At 43.0% G+C, this 21,836-nt stretch overlaps 1 protein-coding gene across 3 annotated transcripts in view; it reads left to right on the forward strand.

The window, feature by feature from the left end:
- Positions 1-442: 442 nt before the first annotated feature.
- LOC118387772 (protein phosphatase 3 catalytic subunit alpha) overlaps positions 443-21,836 on the forward strand; it is a 31,513-nt gene continuing 10,119 nt past the window's right edge. For all 3 annotated transcript variants that reach the window (XM_035776468.2, XM_035776469.2, XM_035776470.2), the window contains exons 1-9: positions 443-1,083; positions 5,946-6,143; positions 6,214-6,338; positions 8,670-8,781; positions 8,909-9,054; positions 9,221-9,438; positions 9,545-9,639; positions 9,776-9,901; positions 10,007-10,084. In XM_035776468.2, coding sequence (XP_035632361.1) covers positions 1,023-1,083; positions 5,946-6,143; positions 6,214-6,338; positions 8,670-8,781; positions 8,909-9,054; positions 9,221-9,438; positions 9,545-9,639; positions 9,776-9,901; positions 10,007-10,084 — 1,159 coding nt within the window. In that variant the 5' untranslated portion in view covers positions 443-1,022. The remainder of the gene's footprint in view (positions 1,084-5,945; positions 6,144-6,213; positions 6,339-8,669; positions 8,782-8,908; positions 9,055-9,220; positions 9,439-9,544; positions 9,640-9,775; positions 9,902-10,006; positions 10,085-21,836) is intronic.

Below are 21,836 nucleotides of genomic sequence, written 5' to 3' on the forward strand. Positions count from 1 at the left end.
TCATTGTAATGAAGCCTCCATCACTAGTGGCTAGCGACATCTAGTGTCCGATGAGTATATTGACTAAACTGTTCTGAGAGGTGAATTGTCTGTTGAACCAGAAGTGAAGAAAAGCAGCGAAGGGACGGTGACACAGCAGGTTAGGTATGTAGGTGCGGTATGTCCAATAGCATGTCCCCCACTATGCATAAAAACGAGTTTACACATGCAAAATGTCCAAACAGCCTTAACAGCGTGCACGAAGGTACATTTTCAAGACACTTGAACAATAATATGTTGGTATTGAAAGAAAACCAGTGTGTGTGTGGCCTACAAGCAGACAGCTGTGTCCTGTGTCCCATAAGTGTATGTCCCATAGTGTGTGTCCCATAAGTGTGTGTCCCATAGGTGTGTGCCGGCATGACAATAATACTACACTACCCACAACACCATGCGTTAGACAGACACAGCCATGTTGTAGGAAATCCGTTTGTGGTGGATTACAGTAATCCGACAGCAGAGTCTGGACGATACATTTGATCACGACCAAAACCCAAACCGAGAGGCCTGGACCAAATGAGGTACAGCCAAGAACAAACAGATGAAATTAAGACATGAACTGATGCGCGGTGTGTAAACCTGAGCAAAGTGACAGTGAGATTGGCTGGAAATCGTTTCCTGGACCGGAGCGGTCGATTCATCTGACAGAAATTGACAGCAGCTGGCTCGCTAACGTTACCTCCGCAGCGCAGGGCAGAGAGACAAGGCAGGAAAAAAGCTTTAATTTAGTGGTTAAGGTGATCTTCCCCTTTCCCTCCCCCTCACATCTATAGCTAGCTAACTAACTTACGCTCCTGCCTAGTTGATCTGCACTGCCCTCGTCTACAAGCCCGCTGCCGTAGAGGAAGGCTGCGGATCCAGAGGTGCTGTTCCAGCTAGCTAGCTAGCAGCACGGCTAGCTCATTTTACCAGCTAGCCTGCTAGCTACGCCGAGGAATTCACACCATTAGCTAGCTGTTTCCTGCTGGGGAAGACACACCGAGATGTCGGTGACGAAAGACCAAACGCCAACCAAACTGTCCACCACCGAGCGGCCCATTAAAGGTATACAGTCGTATCTCTATTAATTCAGCAAGTGGTTGCAGAGAATTTAACGTTAGCTAGCTAGTTACACGATTATTACAGCTAGTTAGTTAACTAGCAATCAAGCTAACTAGCTAGTTAGGTCATTGTTGTTCACTGTTTGGCGCAAGTGGGATAATATGGCATCTGTTTATTTCCTAGCATCCCTTGCTAGCTTGTTAGCCTGCAGTACTAGTAGGAGGACATGACATGTCATGATAGAATGTCAAGCAGCTAGCTAGTAAATATTTGACACCGTCAATCTTGGACTAACAAACTAGGTAGTCAACTGTTTTTGAGCCTCCTCATTGATTCTATTTTTGTTGAATCTGACTGAACTGAAATAAATGTGTGTGTGTCTGTTTGATGTATGTCTGGTTCAGTAGACCTGTGTGTGTGTGTGTGTGTGTGTGTGTGTGTGTGTGTGTGTGTGAGAGAGAGAAAAAGAGAGGGTGTGTGTGGGTCTACACACACACACACACGGTTCCTGCGGCATATGCTGAATGACTGTCAGTGGATTGAGTGCCATAGAGCGGGTCTTTTTGATTTACAGCCAGGGTGGCCTATTAGGAGGGGGGGGGGGATTTGCCTTGCTACCAAATTGCAACATTTGCTTTTGAAGAATCTGCTTCTATTTGTAATGGACTTGAATGGTACAGCATGCAGATGGCAGGCCTAACAGTGCATAGCTACTGCTCTGTCTCAACTGTAACAGGTAGCAGGTACTGCGTGTAGCCTGATCTAACCCAGATCTATATTATGAAAATAACAACAGGACTCATGGACTTTGGGTTTGGCCACAGGGATTGACGAGGAGTAAGTAGTGACCTCTGGCTTTATGACAATGTACTTTGTTGTGGACCCAAAAAGAGTGTGAGTGAGTGATAGGCTCAGTGGGTAAGTGGTGCTTAGGAGCATGAAAATGATGTCATTATACCTGCATCTCTCTGACGCTGCCAGGCTAACCATCATCCTACAGAAAGCACTAGGCTATATACGATCACATTGCTAGCCCTCACACACTCATACATAGGTCTATAGCATGACTCTGACATGACCACTGGCTGTGACTGACGAAGATGCTCCCCCCTCCCTCCACCGCTCAGACTGTTCTACCTCCATTCTTGCTTCTTGCTCCCTTATCTTTTGATTTTGTTGTATTTCATCTTATTAATTGAAATGTTTTTCTTGTATATGTTAGTGTACTCTAATTCAGCTTGTAGCTGGCATAGTACACATTCAATTACATTTAAAAAATAATCTTTAAATTATATACACACACGATGTAACTTGTGTAAATCCAAATCTGCTTAATCTGATGTTACCTGTAGTTTTAAATGTATTTTTTATAGCATTTAAAATCAAATAGAAAGTTGGAAGAACACATCTCTCATGCTAATATTTTGATTAGTGGGGGACCGTTTTTTTGTCAAAAATAATGCGGCCTATGCCTTTAAATGTTTCTAGTGCGACAGCGAGCATGCTTTTTAAAAGAATTGGCTGCGATCAATAATCCGTTTTTGGTCAGAGGTGTGTGTGTGTGTGTGGGTGTGTGGGTGCCTGTGTGAGTGGATTGTCAATGCTCTGTGAGGGTTGACGTTTTGACCTTTTGGCTTATTTACCGATGGTAACCTGATCAGGCCAGCCAGCTGCATCACTCTGCCTGTGTAACGACTATGTCACACATGCATGTATGGATATGGGCCCTGATGCAGGTCCCAGGGAAGAACTCTATGGATATGGGCCCGGGACTAGAGTGTGTTTAGTGTGGAGTCACTCTGGATAAGATGAACCAGTATTCAGTGTATGGGTTTGATATGATGAACTAGTTTAGTGTGACATGATTGGCTCAGTCTGTCTGTGTGACCTGCTTCTGTTTTGAAGTTTTACACTAACTAGATCACTCGGCCGAGAAAGCCAATCGAGATATAGCGAGACCGAAGAGAATAAATATTTTTGCTATTTTCATAGCGGGAATTATGGATGCAATACCTGGCGCCACGCCGACGATAACATAAAAGACCGGGTTCTAATGAATAAATGAGTGGTAGATTAATAATGTGGCTAGGACTTAACATTTAATATAGCCTGGAGACAGACAGAAGAGAGAGAGACACAGATAGAGATGGTTATTTGCCAGTCAAACCTGCTCTTCCTGATAGAAGTAACTAGTCCTAATGCAAATGTGACGCTCTATTCTTACCCACTCACTCAGCCATGCAGTACACCCATAAAGGCTCTCTGTCTTTCTTTAGAGCCAACACCTCTTTGTGAAAGGATGGGCACCCTGAGGTCTCCAGAGGGTGTGTCCTGGGGTTCAATTGACCAATAGATACATTAGGGGGTGGGTCCTGGGGTTCAATTGAACAATAGATGCTAGAGGGTGTTTTAATGCACCAATTATTTACAGCGGTTAGTGTTAGTAGTAGACCGATTATGATTTTTCAATGCCTAAAATGATTATTGGAGGACCAAAAAAAGCCGATACCGACTACTCGAGCCAGACAGCCCAAGCGGTTGCATATACCCTGACTCTGCTTGCACTGAACGCAAGAGAAGTGACACAATTTCCCTAGTTAATATTGCCTGCTAACATGAATTTCTTTTAACTAAATATACAGGTTTAAAAAATATATACTTCTGTCTATTGATTTTAAGAAAGGCACTGATGTTTATGGTTAGGTACATTTGTGCAAAGATTGTGCTTTTATCAGCAATGCACTTTTGTTAAATCATAACCTGTTTGGTGAAGTTGAAGTAGGCTGTGATTCGATGATAAATTAACAGGCACCGCATTGATTACAGTTAAAGTCGGAAGTTTACATACACTTAGGTTGGGGTCATTAAAACTTGTTTTTCAACCACTCCACAAATTTCTTGTTAACGAACTGTCGTTTTGGTAAGTCGGTTAGGACATCTAATTTTTCCAACAATTGTTTACAGACAGTTTATTTCACTTATAATTCACAGTATCACAATTCCAGTGGGTCAGAAGTTTACATACACTTAGTTGACTGTGCCTTTAAACAGCTTGGAAAATTCCAGAAAATGTCATGGCTTTAGAAGCTTCTAATAGGCTAATTGACATCATTTGAGTCAATTGGAGGTGTACCTGTGGATGTATTTCAAGGCCTACCTTCAAATGCAGTGCCTCTTTGCTTGACATCATGGGAAAATCAAAAGACATCAGTCAAGACCTCATAAACAAAATTGTAGGCCTCCACAAGTGTGGTTCATCCTTGGGAGCAATTTCCAAACGCCTGAAGGTACCACGTTCATCTGTACAAACAATAGTACGCAAGTATAAACACCATGGAACCACGCAGCCGTCATACCGCTCAGGAAGGAGACGCGTTCTGTCTCCTAGAGATGAATGTACTTTGGTGCGAAAAGTGCAAATCAATCCCAGAACAACAGCAAAGGACCTTGTGAAGATGCTGGAGGAAACAGGTACACAAGTATCTATATCCACAGTAAAATGAGTCCTATATCGACATAACCTGAAAGTCCGCTCAGCGTGGAAGAAGCCACTGCTCCAAAACCACCATAAAAAAGCCAGACTACAGTTTGTAACTGCACATGGGGACAAAGATCATACTTGAGAAATGTCCTCTGGTCTGATGAAACAAAAATAGAACTGTGGGGCCATAATGACCATTGATATGTTTGGAGGAAAGGGGGGGGGTTTGCAAGCCGAAGAATACCATCCCAACCGTGAAGCACAGGGGTGGCAGCATCATGTTGTGGGGGTGCTTTGCTGCAGGAGGGACTGGTGCACTTCACAAAATAGATGGCATCACGAGGGAGGACAATTATGTGGATATTTTGAAGCAACATCTCAAGACATCAGTCAGGAAGTTAAAGCTTGGTCGCAAATGGGTCTTCCAAATGGACAATGACCCCAAACATACTTCCAAAGTTGTGGCAAAATGGCTTAAGGACAACAAAGTCAAGGTATTGGAGTGGCCATCACAAAGCCTCGACCTCATCCTATAGAAAATTTGTGGGCAGAACTGAAAAGGCGTGTGCGAGCAAGGAGGCCTACAAACCTGACTCAGTTACACCAGCTCTGTCAGGAGGAATGGGCCACAATTCACCCAACTTATTGTGGGAAGCTTGTGGAAGGCTACCCAAAACGTTTGACCCAAGTTAAACAATTTAAAGGCAATGCTACCAAATACTAATTGAGTGTATGTAAACTTCTGACCCACTGGGAATGTGATGAAATCTGAAATAAATCAGACATTTCACATTCTTAAAATAAAGTGGGGATCCAAACTGACCTAAGACAGGCAATTTTTACTGTGATTAAATGTCAGGAATTGTGAAAAACTGAGTTTAAATGTGTTTGGCTAAGGTGTATGTAAACTGTCAACTTCAACTGTGTATGCAATACAGGACAAGCTAGTTAACGATACATGGTTGATGATATTACTAGGTTAACTAGTGAATATGTGAAGATTGATTGTTTTTTGTAAGAAGTTTAATGCGAGCAACTTACCTTGGCTCCTTGCAGCCACAAGATCCTTTTGACTCTGCACTCGCGTTACAGATGGTCAGCCTGCCATTGCAATGTAATCGGCCATAATCGGCATCCAAAAAGTTCGATTTACCAATTTGTTATGAAAACTTGAAATCGGCCCTAATTAATCGGCCATGCCAATTAACCTCTAGTTAGTAGTGTGTATTCCGTTAATCCAGGCTGCATCACATCCGGCCGTGATTGGGACTCCCATAGGGCAGCGCACATTGGCCGGGTGTGGCCGGGGTAAATAAGAATTTGTTCTTAACTGACTTGCCTAGTTAAATAAAAAATTACAAATGTTGTTTTTATTGTGTTGTAGCGGTGCCCTACCCCCCTGGTTCCAGGCTGACTGTAAAGGACCTGTATGTAGATGGGAAGCCCAGTGTTGAGGTACTGAAGAGCCATCTGGTTAAGGAGGGCCGCCTTGAGGAGGAAGCAGCTCTACGCATCATCACTGATGGAGCCAACATCCTGCGACAAGAGAAATGCATGCTGGAGGTGGAAGCACCTATTACAGGTAACCTCTGACCTCTAATTAACCCCTAACATATTCCGACAGACAGACCTCTAACGTGTGTGTGTTGCAGTGTGTGGGGATGTCCATGGCCAGTTCTTTGACCTGATGAAGCTGTTTGAGGTGGGTGGCTCGCCCAGCAGCACCCGCTACCTGTTCCTGGGGGACTATGTCGATCGAGGGTACTTCAGCATCGAGGTCAGTGTGTGTTTCAGCATCTGCTGTTTCATCTGACATTTGGAGTCATGGCCTGTTACACAGCCTTGAGTCGCAGGGCTTAGGAGCACATCTTTAAATAGACAGGAAGCACACTACCCAGTACCACCGCCCTCCCCCACACAGACGAACAGAAACGTACACTACCCTCCCTAACCCAACACACACTGTTGGCTTTAAAAATATTGTGGGAAGGCTGTGAATAGCATGTATTCTAATGAATTAAAGAGATTCTCCGGTACTTTTGTAGTTGTGAAAGTAGAGCTGTAGAGCCAGTAGTTGTGAAAGTAGCGCTGTAGAGCCAGTAGTTGTGAAAGTAGCGCTGTGGAGACAGTAGTTGTGAAAGTAGCGCCGTGGAGACAGTAGTTGTGAAAGTAGCGCTGTAGAGACAGCAGTTGTGAAAGTAGCGCTGTAGAGACAGCAGTTGTGAAAGTAGCGCTGTAGAGACAGCAGTTGTGAAAGTAGCGCTGTAGAGACAGCAGTTGTGAAAGTAGCGCTGTAGAGACAGCAGTTGTGAAAGTAGCGCTGTAGAGACAGCAGTTGTGAAAGTAGCGCCGTAGAGACAGTAGTTGTGAAAGTAGCGCTGTAGAGACAGCAGTTGTGAAAGTAGCGCTGTAGAGACAGCAGTTGTGAAAGTAGCGCTGTAGAGACAGCAGTTGTGAAAGTAGCGCTGTAGAGACAGCAGTTGTGAAAGTAGCGCTGTAGAGACAGCAGTTGTGAAAGTAGCGCTGTAGAGACAGCAGTTGTGAAAGTAGCGCTGTAGAGACAGCAGTTTTGAAAGTAGCGCTGTGGAGACAGCAGTTGTGAAAGTAGCGCTGTGGAGACAGCAGTTGTGAAAGTAGCGCTGTGGAGACAGCAGTTGTGAAAGTAGCGCTGTGGAGACAGCAGTTGTGAAAGTAGCGCTGTGGAGACAGCAGTTGTGAAAGTAGCGCTGTGGAGACAGCAGTTGTGAAAGTAGCGCTGTGGAGACAGCAGTTGTGAAAGTAGCGCTGTGGAGACAGCAGTTGTGAAAGTAGCGCTGTGGAGACAGCAGTTGTGAAAGTAGCGCTGTGGAGACAGCAGTTGTGAAAGTAGCGCTGTGGAGACAGCAGTTGTGAAAGTAGCGCTGTGGAGACAGCAGTTGTGAAAGTAGCGCTGTGGAGACAGCAGTTGTGAAAGTAGCGCTGTGGAGACAGCAGTTGTGAAAGTAGCGCTTTAGAGCTAAAATTCCGTACTACGTTACATAGTGTATGTGAAGATATGTGCCTCACGTCATTGCTCTCTTTCTTTCTGCTGTGTGTGCGTCTTGCTAGCCCTTAATCAAATGGCAAGGAACTGAATCTCATTGTCTTGAACTTGATTTGCTAGGTGGTTGGTGCATGGGAGGAAATGTGAGAGAAGTTGGCCTTTATTCTAGCTGTGGTGATCGTAGCTAACGCTAGCATCATGATAGGAATCGTAGCTAACGCTAGCATCATGATAGGAATCGTAGCTAATGCTAGCATCATGATAGGAATCGTAGCTAACGCTAGCATCATGATAGGAATCTTAGCTAACACTAGCCACATGATAAGAATCGTAGCTAACGCTAGCATCATGATAGGAATCGTAGCCAACGCTAGCGTCATGATAGGAATCGTAACAAACGCTAGCGCCATGATAGGAATCGTAGCCAACGTTAGGGTCATGATAGGAATCGTAGCCAGCGCTAGCGTCATGATAGGAATCGTAAAAACGCTAGCGTCATGATAGGAATCGTAGCCAGCTTTGGGGTCATGATAGGAATCGTTGCCAACGTTCGCACCATGATAGGAATCGTAGCCAACGTTAGCGTCATGGTAGGAATCGTAGCCAACGTTAGCGTCATGGTAGGAATCGTAGCCAACGTTAGCGTCATGGTAGGAATCGTAGCCAACGTTAGCGTCGTGGTAGGAATCGTAGCCAACGTTAGCGCCATGGTAGGAATCGTAGCCAACGTTAGTGTCATGGTAGGAATCGTAGCCAACGTTAGCGTCTTGGTAGGAATCGTAGCCAACGTTAGCGTCTTGGTAGGAATCGTAGCCAACGTTAGCGTCGTGGTAGGAATCGTAGCCAACGTTAGCGTCGTGGTAGGAATCGTAGCCAACGTTAGCGTCGTGGTAGGAATCGTAGCCAACGTTAGCGTCGTGGTAGGAATCGTAGCCAACGTTAGCGTCGTGGTAGGAATCGTAGCCAACGTTAGCGTCTTGGTAGGAATCGTAGCTAGCTATCGTTAGCATCTTAGCTATGATTCTTATTATGATACTAACGTTAGCATCATGAGAGGGATCTCACATACACTCTTTCTATCTTCAGTGCGTGTTGTTCCTGTGGACTCTGAAGATCAACCACCCCACCACTCTGTTCCTACTCAGAGGAAACCATGAGTGCCGACATCTCACAGAGTACTTCACCTTTAAACAAGAGTGTGAGTGGTCCTTGTGTATTTAGTGTGAGTGGCCCTTGTGTATTTAGTGTGTGCACCTGTGGGTGTGCCTATGTGTGGGTGGGTGCATGGGTGTAATAGCAATAATGTCCTCTTTGTTGTGTTCTAGGTAAGATAAAGTACTCTGAGCGTGTGTATGATGCGTGTATGGAGGCGTTTGACTGCCTTCCCTTGGCTGCGCTCCTCAACCAGCAGTTCCTATGTGTCCACGGAGGCCTGAGCCCTGAAATCACCTGCCTGGATGACATACGCAAGGTATGACCCCTGACCTCTATCCCCTGACCTGCTCTGGGTTAACTTAATCATTTGAATTGGTTTAGCTGGCTATGTTAAGTGTTTTGACTGGTCTAATGAGTTATTTAACTGTTTTTTAATTGGGAAACCCTGTAGATCAACTTTGTTTAACTCTTGTGTTGACCAGCTGGATCGGTTTAAGGAGCCCCCTGCATTCGGACCCATGTGTGACCTGTTGTGGTCAGACCCTGGAGAAGACTACGGCTCTGAGAAGACCCAGGAACACTTTGCTCATAACTCTGTTAGAGGCTGCTCCTACTTCTACAGTTACCCAGCAGTATGTGACTTTCTGATGAACAATAATCTGCTGTCAGTAATAAGAGCACATGAAGCCCAAGACGCTGGGTGAGTATTATCCATAATATGACGCATTAATAATAATAATATTAGTAGTAGTATAATACTGTTTCGTGATTATAACAGTGTATTTCCTGTTTAATGTGCATTTCAGGTATAGAATGTACAGGAAAAGCCAGACGACAGGTTTTCCTTCTCTGATCACGATCTTCTCTGCTCCGAATTACCTGGACGTGTACAACAACAAAGGTAAAGAATGACCAAGGCCACACTTCATTTCAAACCATGACAACAGGGAAGAAACCATGACGACAGGATAGAAACCATGGCAACACAGGGTAGATAGATTATGTATATATGTGTGTGTGTGTGTGTGGCCTTGTAGCGGCGGTGCTGAAGTATGAGAACAACGTGATGAACATCCGTCAGTTCAACTGCTCCCCCCACCCCTACTGGCTGCCCAACTTCATGGACGTCTTCACCTGGTCTCTGCCCTTTGTAGGCGAGAAAGGTGAGTGTGTGTGATAACTATTGGGCTCCGTGTTACCTTTGCAAAACTGACCTGTGAGATAACGTTGTGTGTTCGTGTGGTAACCCTGTGTATGTGTTCCTACAGTGACAGAGATGCTGGTTAACGTGCTCAACATCTGCTCTGACGACGAGCTCATGTCTGAAGGAGACGACACCTGCGAGGGTAAAAACAAAAACATGCCCTGTTAAGAACTCTTTTTATTTTTAAAAATATTTTTTATATATATATATTGACTTTCAATGTAAGCAAATGATGAGAAGAGGCTGAAATAGCAGCATTTTGTTTCTTCAAGGAGGAACTGAAACTTAAGAAAGTGAAGTTGTTTTTGACTGAAGTGCGTTATTGCTCATCACAGAGCAATGGTAGATGTGAAGGTAAATAGACAGATCTAAAGGGTTGTTAGAACAAAGATCTGTATATAATGACTAGGGATGGGGGTTTGAAATCATTTCACTATTGGAATAGTATCATGCATTTTTTTTGCCGGATATTCGAAATACATGTGACTCTTCTAACCTGAGCACTGCTGCGTGAGGGATAAAGGCTGCCGCGCTATTGCTGCAGCTGCAGATGGGCCAGTTTGTCATTTATGAGATGGGAACGAGCAGACGGGGGAAGAGAGAGCAACTCTACTACAGCCTAGACTATCTCACTTGTAGCAGCCACAATGTTATTTATGATCCCATATAACAGTGCCTGTCTTGACTGGAGTAGCCTAGCTAGAGAAGCTAGCTCCGCTAGTCAGCTAGTTGAGGCCACATGCTGCACTTTCTCCCAAACCCCCATTCAGATAAAACAACAGCATACCTGTTGGTTGCCTACCTGTTGGTTGCCCTACTCCTTCTCATTTCTGTAACTTTTAATTCTGTCATTTCATCCATTTTGCATTGCTTTAGTAAACTCTCACTCCACTTGCTACACGCTGAGCCTCTTTGCCACCTTGATTGGCCAACAAAAACAGCAAGTTACACATATGAAGGCTACCGGTCATCTGTCAGTATTTGTATGGGGCGCACCGTGCACATTGTAAAATCTAAATTGAAAAGTTTTATGAAATTAATCATTTGAAAATCATGGCATATTCTTGTATGCAACTATGACACATGAATATTACATTTTTTAAATTAGAAAAAGCCTTTTCAGTTATAAAATAGGCCTATTATTGTTTTCTCGCTAAAATGTATTCGAATACTAGCATCCGTTCAAATATTCAAAGAACTGTACACATCCCTAAAATTGACGCGATGCTCATCTGCTGCCCTTGAGTCCTTGTCTCAAAGGCAGGAAGGCAGGCGACAAGCTTAGGTGCAAGATAAGCCCATAGAAACGCATTGGGGTATTTATGGACAGATTTTGGCAAAAGTGAAACCTCTTGCGTCGCCTCTTCCTCTGGTTAAAAGCATCAATTATAAGTTTGAGACTGAAGGTCTGCTTTTAAAGAGCAACTGCCCCTAAAAACCAACTTCTCATTTAGAAAATAGCCTATGTGGCGTTAATATTAGTCAGAATATGAGTCAGAAATATTTATTCTACTCTCAAAATGTACTATTAAGTGTAAATAAGAACATTTTAGTCTTAAAGTCCATCTCATCCAAAACAGAGTGTTGTGAGATTTGTGAACGAGACAGTGTTGTGTGATTTGTGGACGAGACAGTGTTGTGTGATTTGTGGACGAGACAGTATCACAACGTGAATGAAAGTGGGGTTTGTTTCAAATCAAGCCATATGCCCGCAGCTGACTGCACACAAGTAATTATCAATCCGGAGTGCAGCTGCACGCCACCGTATCATAATGCCTGTGGTAAATTTAGCCAAGGGACCATCGGTAAATTATGATTTATAAACCTCAAACAACTATATCTTTTTTGGAAAATCATGTACACATTTTGAAAGCATTTAATGATAACTAAAAGGTGTGCCAGCATGAAAATATGGACTAATTTACATTGTCATCTTTTGACAAACACAAACTATCCCCGGAGATAATGCCTTCAGACAGTATTCATACCCCTTGACTTATTTCACATTTTGTTGTTTGACAGCCTAAATTCCATTTTTTTTCTGTTTAAAAAAAAATAAAAAATCTCACCCATTTTACACAATCGCCATACACAGTTGAAGTCGGAAATGTACGTACACTTAAATCATTGAAACTCGTTTTTCAACCACTCCACAAATTTCTTGTTGACAAACTATAGTTTTGGCAAGTCGGTTAGGACATTTACTTTGTGCATGACACAAGTAATTATTTCACTTATAATTCATTGTATCACAATTCGAGTGGGTCAGAAGTATACAATACACTAAGTTCAACTGTTTTTCCAAGTAGATATAAGTCAAAACTGTAACTCGGCCACTCAGGAACATTCACTTTCTTCTTGGTAAGCAACTCCAGTGCAGATATGGGCTTGTGCTTTAGGTTGTTGTCCTGCTGAAAGGTGAATTCATCTCCCAGTGTCTGGTGGAAAGCAGACTGAAACAGGGTTTCAGTATTTGTATTTATTATGGATTTGCATTAGCCAAGGCAGCAGCTACTAGTCCTGGGGTACAGCAATATTAAGGCAGTCATATACAATTGAAAAAACATTACAATACATTACGCAACATATTTCACAACACATTAAGTGTAAGCCCTCAGGCCACTCTACTACCTCATATCTACAACACAAAATCCACGTGTGCGTGTGTCTTCACAGTCCCTGCTGTTCCGTAAGGTGTATTTTTGTTTTTTTAAATCAGATTTTACTGCTCGCATGAGTTATTTGATGTGGAATAGAGTTCCATTTAGTCATGGCTCTATGTAGGACTGTGCGCCTCTGGTAGCATGTCTTGTGGTGTATGCATGGGTGGCCATGCTAGTAGTTTAAATAGACAGCTTGGTGAATTCAACATGTCAATACCTCTCTCAAATACAAGTAATGATGAAGTCAATCTCTCCTCTACTTTGAGCCAAGAGAGATTGACGTGCATATCATTAATGTTAGCTCTCTGTGTACATTTAAGGGCCAGCCCTGCTGCCCTTGGCCAGTTGTAATTTTCCTAAATCCCTCTTTGTGGCACCTGACCACACAACTGGAAATTAATCCAGGTGCGACAAAACTAGGGCCTGTAAGACCTGCCTTGTAGATAGCGTTGTTAGGAAGGCAGAGCAGTGCTTTATTGTGGGAAGACCTCTCCCCATCTTAACTACTGTTGCATCAATGTGTTTTGATCATGAGTTTACATTCCAGGGTTATTCCAAGCAGTTTAGTCTCCTCAGCTTGCTCAATTTCCACATTATTCATTGCAAGTGAATGATTTGTCCCAAATGATTTGTCCCAAATACAATGCTTCTTTTTTTGAAATATTTAGGACTTATTTTTTACCACCCATTCTGAAACTGACTGCATCTCTAAGTGTTGCAGGGGTTTCACTTGCTGTGGTAGCTGATGTGTCTAGTGTTGAGTCATTAGGATACAAAGACACACATGCTTTACTCAGAGCCAGTGGCAGGTCATTAGTAAAGATTGAAAAAAGTAAGACACCGAGACAGCTGCCCAGGGGAATGCCTGACTCTACCTGGATTATGTTGGAGAGGCTTCCATTAAAGAACACACTCTGTGGTCTGTTAGACAATTCACAATATAACAGGGGGTGTAAAGCCAAAAACACAAGTTTTTCCAGCAGCAGATTATGATCGATAATGTCAAAAGCTGCACTAAAGTCTATCAAAACAGCTTGAACAATGTTTTTATTATCAATTTCTCTCAGCCAATCATCAGTCACTTATATAAGTGTTGAATGCCCTTACCTGCTTCCCTTCAGGCCTGTAGGCACACACATTCCAGTGGGCTTAGATTGAAGAGATTGCAAATAAAATTGTATCAAATTTTTTGTCACATGCTCTGAATGCAACAGGTGACCTTACAGTGAAATGCTAAATAGGACTGGCAATATCGTCCGCTATCATCCTCAGCCATTTTCTATCTGAGTTGTCAGACCCTGGTGGCTTGTTATTTTTTTCACCTCTTCCACACTTACTTTACGGAATTTAAAATTACAATGCTTATCTTTCATACTTTGGTCAGTTATGCATGGGTGTGTAGGTTCCGAATATGTTATTGGCATGACATGCCTAAGTTTCCTAACCTTGCCAATGAAAAAATAATTTAAGTAGTTTGCAATATTAGTGGGTTTTGTGATGAATAAGCCATCTGATTCAATGAATGATGGAGCAGAGTTTGCCTTTTTGGCCTAAATTTAATTGAAGGTGCTCCACAGATTTTTTACTATCATTCTTTATATCATTTATCTTTGTTTCATAGTACAGTCTTCTTCTTTTTGTTCAGTTTTGTCACATGATTTCTCAATGTACAGTGTGTTTGCCAATCGGCTGTGCAGCCAGATCTATTTGTCATTCCCTCTGCCTCATCCATCTCAACCCTACAATTTTTCAATTCCACATCAATCCACACTGATTCAAATGTTTTTACATTAATTCTCTTAATAGGTGTATGCTTATTTAGTAACTGGAATAAGCAATTTCATAAATGTGTGAAGTGCAGCGTCTGGTTGCTCCTCATTATCCAGGCTGCATCACAATCGGCCGTGATTGGGAGTCCCATAGGGCGGCGCACAATTGGCCCAGCGTCATCCTGGCTTGGCCAGTGTAGGCCGTCATTGTAAATAAGACGAACTTGCCTGGTTAAATAAATAAAATTACAACACCACATTTTCAACATAGGAATCACTAGAAAACAATTTGTAAAACGTCTTGTATCTTATACACACTATATTAGGCCCAAGTTTTGGAACTTTGGTTTTCCTGGGTATGGCTGCTATGTTATGATCACTACATCTGTTGGATTTGGATACTGCTTTAGAGCAGATTTCTGCAGCATTAGTAAAGATATGATCAATACATGTTTAGGATTTAATTCCTGTGCTGTTTGTAACTACCCTGGTAGGTTGACTGAACCATGTTGCATGCACTGGTTACAGTTTGAAGCTTTTTCTTGAGTGGGCAGCTTGATGAAAGCCAGTCAATATGTAGGTCACCCAGAAAAATACCTCTCTGTTGATAGCACATACATTATCAAACATTTCACACATTATCCAGATACTGACTGTGTGCACTTGGTGGTCTATAGCAGCTTCCCACGAGAATGGGCTTTAGGGGAGGCAAATGAATCATCTGTAGCCATATTACATCAACAGCATTTCCTCTCTAAGCTTTACAGGAATATGACTGTGAACATACACGGCAACACGTCCACCATTTGGCATTCCTGTCTCTTCTGAAGATGTTGAAGCCATGTATTGCTACCACTGTATCATCAAAAGGCATTATCTCAGTGACTTTCAGAGAAAGTTAGTATATGAATGTTATCGGTTACTCGCAAGTTCTTTTTAGCACTTTTTGGTGTTTCTTTTTTTATTGCTTTACATGACAAGCTTATTAGAGGTAGACATGGCAGTGATATTTATGTTTGAGCTGATGATGCAGGGAGAGCTGCACACAGTGGACTTCCTTCTAAGGTAAACCGGCTCAGTGCTAGCAGTGTAACTCAGGTTCATAGGCCCATGATTACTGCATACAAAAGATGTAGGATTGGCAGGGGCATTCAGAGGAGTTAGAGGGACAAAAATGAGGTTACTTACATTATGACTGCCAACGCCCCTGGGACAATGTACATTTGCAGCAGCACTACGACAACTCGGCGACTCAAGGGTAGGGATTATCTGAGCTGGGCTTGGGTCACTGATAAATCATTTTCTCAAAGCAGCCTTAAAATGCATGGACAGGGTTAGGGCTGGGCGATATGGCCAAAATATCATATTGAGCTATTTCAACGAAAAAAAAAGATATTACGATTTGCCTGTATTTTATGTTTTTAAATAGCCTAGGGATCATCGGTAAATTACATGTCCACACTGCCACGAAGGGATGCACGATATGGGCAAACAATCTAGGCCATATTTTTCAGCAAATGTTGCAATTGCAATTTGACTTGCAATTTAGAGGAAAGCACTTGTGTGACCTGTTGTAATCATCTAATTATATAGGTAGAATATAATAGTGTGCACTTTTAATACAGTGTTTGACATGATAACAAATTAAAATGCAAGGGAGTTATTGTGGCAGGGGAGGATCCAAAGTGTTGATAAGTGTTTCCTCGGGGATGCTATAATCTTTGGCTACAATGTTTTCTCTTAGCTAGTTCATGTAGCTAACATATTAATTCTTTGCATATTCCTCTTTGATTTAGAAGGTACTGTTGCACAAACAACATGCTGATTTAGGTCTATATCACTGGTATTATCAGGCTGTATAGCTAATTATGTTTGCTCTGACTCAGTACATTTATTAGCTAGCCAGCCAGCCAGCCAGCTAAAACGATTTAGGCCCAACTTGCTAAGAAAATACAAACTAGCTGTTTGCAGATGTAACAGACACAAACTACTAGTGAATTATGGATTTATACTAAGTTGCAAAGTGAAAACAGCATTGTCATCAACAATGACCTCATCTGGCTTAACTGGAGCCTCCAGAGATGAAACCTCTCTCATCGTCACTCAACGCCTAGGTTTACCTCCACTGTACTCACATCCTTCCATACCATTGTCTGTACATTATGCCCTGAATCTATGCTGCCACGCCCAGAAATCTGCTCCTTTTATTCTGTCCCAACGCACTAGACGACCAGTTCTTATAGCCTTTAGCTGTACCTTTATCTTACTCCTCCTCTGTTCCTCTGGTGATGTAGAGGTTAACCCAGGCATGTAGCCCCCAGTTCCACTCCTATTCCCCAGGCGCTATCATTTGTTGACTTCTGTAACCGTAAAAGCCTTGGTTTCATGCATGTTAACATCAGAAGCCTCCTCCCTAAGTTTGTATTATTCACTGCTTCAGCACACTCCGCCAACCCTGATGTCCTAGCCATGTCTGAGCCCTGGCTTAGGAAGTCCACCAAAAATTCAGAAATGTCCATCTCCAACCACAACATTTTCCGCCAAGATGGAACTGCCAAAGGGGGTGGAGTTGCAATCTACTGCAGAGAGAGCCTGCAGAGTTCTGTCATGCTATCCAGGTCTGTGCCCAAACAGTTCGAGCTTCTACTTTTAAAAATCTACCTTTCCAGAAATAAGTCTCTCACTGTTGCCACTTGTTATAGACCCCCCTCAGCCCCCAGCTGTGCCCTGGACACCATATGTGAATTAATTGCCCCCAATTTATCTTCATTGTTTGTACTGTTAGGTGACCTAAACTGGGATATGCTTAACACCCCGGCCGTCCTACAATCTAAGCTAGATGCCCTCAATCGCACACAAATTATCAAGGAACCTACCAGGTACAACCCTAAATCCCTAAACATGGGCACCCTCATAGATATCATCCTGACCAACTTGCCTTCTAAATACACCTCTGCTGTCTTCAACCAGGATCTCAGTGATCACTGCCTCATTGCCTGCGTCCATAATGGATCCGCTGTCAAATGACCACCCCTCATCACTGTCAAACGCTCCCTAAAACACTTCAGTGAGCAGGCCTTTCTAATCGACCTGGCCCGGGTATCCTGGAACGATATTGACCTCATTCCGTCAGTAGAGGATGCCTGGTTATCCTTTAAAAGTGCTTTCCTCACCATCTTAAATAAGCATTCCCCTTTCAAAAATTGTAGAACTAGGAACAGATATAGCCCTTGGTTCACTCCAGACTTAACTGTCCTTGACCAGCACAAAAATATCCTGTGGCATACTTCATTAGCATCGAATAGCCCCCGCGATATGCAACTTTTCAGGGAAGTTAGGAACCAATATACACAGGTAGTTAGGAAGCAAAGGATATCTTTTTCAAACGGACATTTGCATCCTGTAGCACAAACTCCAAAAGGTTCTGGGGCACTGTAAAGTCCATGGAGAATAAGAGCACCTCCTCCCAGCTGCCCACTTCACTGAGGCTTGGAAACACTGTCACCACTAATAAATCTACGATAATCGAGAATTGCAATAAGCATTTTTCTCTGGTTGTCCATGCTTACCACCTGGCTACCCCTACCCCGGTCAACAGCTCTGCACCCCCCACAGCAACTTGCCCAAGCCTCCCCATTTCTCCTTCACCCAAATCCATATAGCTGATGTTCTGAAAGAGCTGCTAAATCTGGACCCCTACAAATCAGCTGGGCTAGACAATCTGGACCCTCTCTAAAATTGAGGCAATTGTTGCAACCCCTATTACTAGCCTGTTCAACCTCTGTTTCGTATCGTCTGAGATCCCTAAAGATTGGAAAGCTGCCGCGGTTATCCCCCTCTTCAAAGGGGGAGACACTCAAGATCCAAACTGTTACAGACCTATAATATATCCTACCTTGCCTTACTAAAGTCTTCGAAAGCCAAGTTAACAAACAGATCACCGACCATTTTGAATCCCACTGTACCTTCTCCGCTATGCAATCTGGTTTCCGAGCTGGTAATGGGTACACCTCAGCCACGCTCAAGGTCCTAAACGATATAACCCCCATCGATAAAAGACCGTTCTGTGCAGCCATTTTCATCGATCTGTCAATCACCACATTCTTATTGGCACACTCGGCAGCCTTGGTTTCTAAAATGACTGCAACTAGAGTTCAGTGTGTCAAATCGGAGGGCCTGTTGTCCAAACCTCTGGCAGTTTCTATGTGGGTGCCACAGGGTTCAATTCTCAGGTTGACTCTTTTCTCTGTATACATCAATGATGTTGCTTTTGCTGCTGGTGATTCTCAGATCCACCTCTAGGCAGATGACACCATTCTGTATACTTCTGGCCCTTCTATGGACACTGTGTTAACAAACCTCCAGACGAGCTTCAATGCCATACAACACTCCTTCTGTGGCCTCCAACTGCTCTTAAATTCAAGTAAAACTAAATGCATGCTTTTCAATCGATTGCTGCCCGCACCCGCCCGCCCATCTACCATCACTACTCTGGATGGTTCTGTCTTAGAATATGTGGACAACTACAACTACCTATGTGTCTGGTTAGACTGTAAACTCTCCTTCCAGACTCACATTAAGCATCTCCGATCCAAAATTAAATCTAGATTTGGCTTCCTATTTCGCAACAAAGCATCCTTCACTCATGCTGCCAAACACCCTCGTAAAACTGACTATCCTACCGATCCTTGACTTCGGCGATGTAATTTGCAAAATAGCCTCCAACAATCTACTCAGCAAACTGGATGTAGTCTATCACAGTGCCATCCATTTTGTCACCAAATCCCCATATACTACCCATCACTGTGACCTCTATGCTCTTGTTGGCTGGCCCTCGCTTCATATTCGTCACAAAACCCACTGGCTCCAGGTCATCTATAAGTCCTTGCTAGGTAAAGCCCCGCCTTATCTCAGCTCACTGGTCACCATAGCAGCACCCACCCGTAGCACGCGCTCCAGCAGGTATATTTCACTGGTTATCCCCAAAGCCAACTCCTCCTTTGGCCGCCCTTTCATTTACATTTAAGTCATTTAGCTTTCCTTCCAGTTCTCTGACTGGAACAAATTGCACAAATAACTGAAGCTGGAGTCTTATCTCCCTCACTAACTTTAAGCATCAGCTGTCAGAGCAGCTTACCGAACATTGCACCTGTCACAGCCTATCGGGAAATAGCCCACCCAACTACCTCATCCCCATATTGTTATTTTTTTTCTTCTTCTCCTTTGCACCCCAGTATCTCTACTTGCACATTCATCTTCTGCACATCTATCACTCCAGTGTTAATGCAACATTTTCATTATTTCGCCACTATGGCCTATTTATTGCCTTTACCTCCCTATTCTTACTACATTTGCACACTCTATATATAGGTTTTTCTATTGTGTTATTGACTGTACGTTTGTTTATCCCATGTGTAACTCTGTGTCGCAGTTGTAAATGAGAACTTGTTCTCAACTGGCCTACCTGGTTAAATAAAGGCACAATTAAAAAAGCATTGTTAAATGTGCTGTATTGACCATGCAGACTGAAAACAAGTGTCTCATGTTCGACGAACAACACATGTGCTCCTTTAGTGAGAGGGGGCAGGGCTATGTCTGTATTGAAAGCGGCAAGGGGAGAGAGAAGGCTCAAATGGCAAAGTAAAATATAAAAATGGATGTTACACACGGCGTATCACATTTAACAAACCAAACATTCAAATACTGTTATAGAAGGTAAAGTAAAAACCCAAACCGGTCCGTGCATCAATACCGGTATATCGTAAAATATGGTATACAGCCCAGCCCTAGACAGGGTCCAGGAGCCAAGATGATTTGGATGGACTCCGTCATTCCTATAGAGCATCTTCGGTTTCCAAAAGGTATCTATGAAAGTTATGACAACAGAACTCCAGTGTTATTTTAGCCAAGTGTGTAATGCCAGCTGAATCTGTGCTTAGCTACATTGTGTTACTTTTTTTTTTTATCCTCAAAAACTCCCCAGTCCTTATTGATTACAAGCATACCCAACATGATGCAGCCACCACTATGCTTGAAAATATGGAGCGTGGTACTCAGTAATGTGTTTTGGATTTGCCGCAAAAATTACACTTTGTATTCAGGACAAAAAGTCTAATGCTTTGACACATTTTTTTGCAGTATTACTTTAGTGCCTTGTTGTAAACGATGTTGCAAGCTTTCCTTTCCTTTTTTTGACTATCAATGAGGTTAGTGTTGTGGAGTAACTACTATGTTGTTGATCCATCCTCTGTTTTCTCCTATCGCAGCCAGTAAACTGTTTTAAATTCACTATTGGCCTCATGGTGAAATCCCTGAGCGGATTCCTTCCTCTCCGGCAACAGAGTTAGGAAGGACGCCTGTATCTTTGTAGTGACTACAGTTGAAGTCGGAAGTTTACATACACCTTAGCTAAATACATTTAAGCTCCGTTTTTGACCATTCCTGACATTTAATCCTTGTAAGAATTCCCTGTCTTAGGTCAGTTTGGATCACCACGCTATTTTAAGAATGTGAAATGTCAGAATAATAGTTGAGAATTATTTATTTCAGCTTTTATTTCTTTCATCACATTCCCAGTGGGTCAGAAGTTAACACATTTAATTAGTATTTTGTACCATTGCCTTTTAAATTGCTTAACATGGGTCAAACGTGTTGGGTAGACTTCCATAAGCTTCCCACAATAAGTTGGGTAAATTTTGGCCCATTCCTCCTGACAGAGCTGGTGTAACTGAGTCAGGTTTTTAGGCCTCCTTGCTCGCAAACTCTTTTTCAGTTCTGCCCACAAATGTCCTATAGGATTGAGGCCAGGGCTTTGTGATGGCCACTCCAATACCTTGACTGTGTTGTCCTTAAGCCATTTTGCAACCAATTTGGATGTATGCTTGGGGTCATTGTCCATTTGGAAGACCCGTTTGCGACTAAGCTTTAACTTCCTGACTGATGTCTTGAGATGTTGCTTCAATATATCCACATAATTTTCCTTCCTGATGAAGCCATCTATTTTGTGAAGTGGACCAGTCCCTCCTGCCAAAAAGCACCCCCACAACATGATGCTGCCACCCCTGTGCTTCACGGTTGGGATGGTGTTCTTCGGCTTGCAAGCCTCCCCCTTTTTTGTCCAAACAAACGATGGTCATTATGGCCAAGTAGTTCCATATTTGTTTCATCAGACCAGAGGACATTTCTCCAAGAAGTACGATCTTTGTGCCCATATGCAGTTGCAAACCGTAGTCTGGCTTTTTGATGGCAGTTTTGGAGCAGTGGCTTCTCCCTTGCTGAGCGGCCTTTCAGGTTATGTCGATATAGGACTCGTTTTACTGTGGATATATATACTTCTGTACCTGTTTCCTCCAGCATCTTCACAAGGTACTTTTGCTGTTGTTCTGGGATTGATTTGTACTTTTCACACCAAAGTGCATTCATCTCTAGGAGACAGAACCCGTCCCCTTCCTGAGCAATATGA

The sequence above is a fragment of the Oncorhynchus keta genome, chromosome 9 (assembly GCF_023373465.1).
Source record: "Oncorhynchus keta strain PuntledgeMale-10-30-2019 chromosome 9, Oket_V2, whole genome shotgun sequence".
NCBI classification, from domain to species: domain Eukaryota; kingdom Metazoa; phylum Chordata; class Actinopteri; order Salmoniformes; family Salmonidae; genus Oncorhynchus; species Oncorhynchus keta.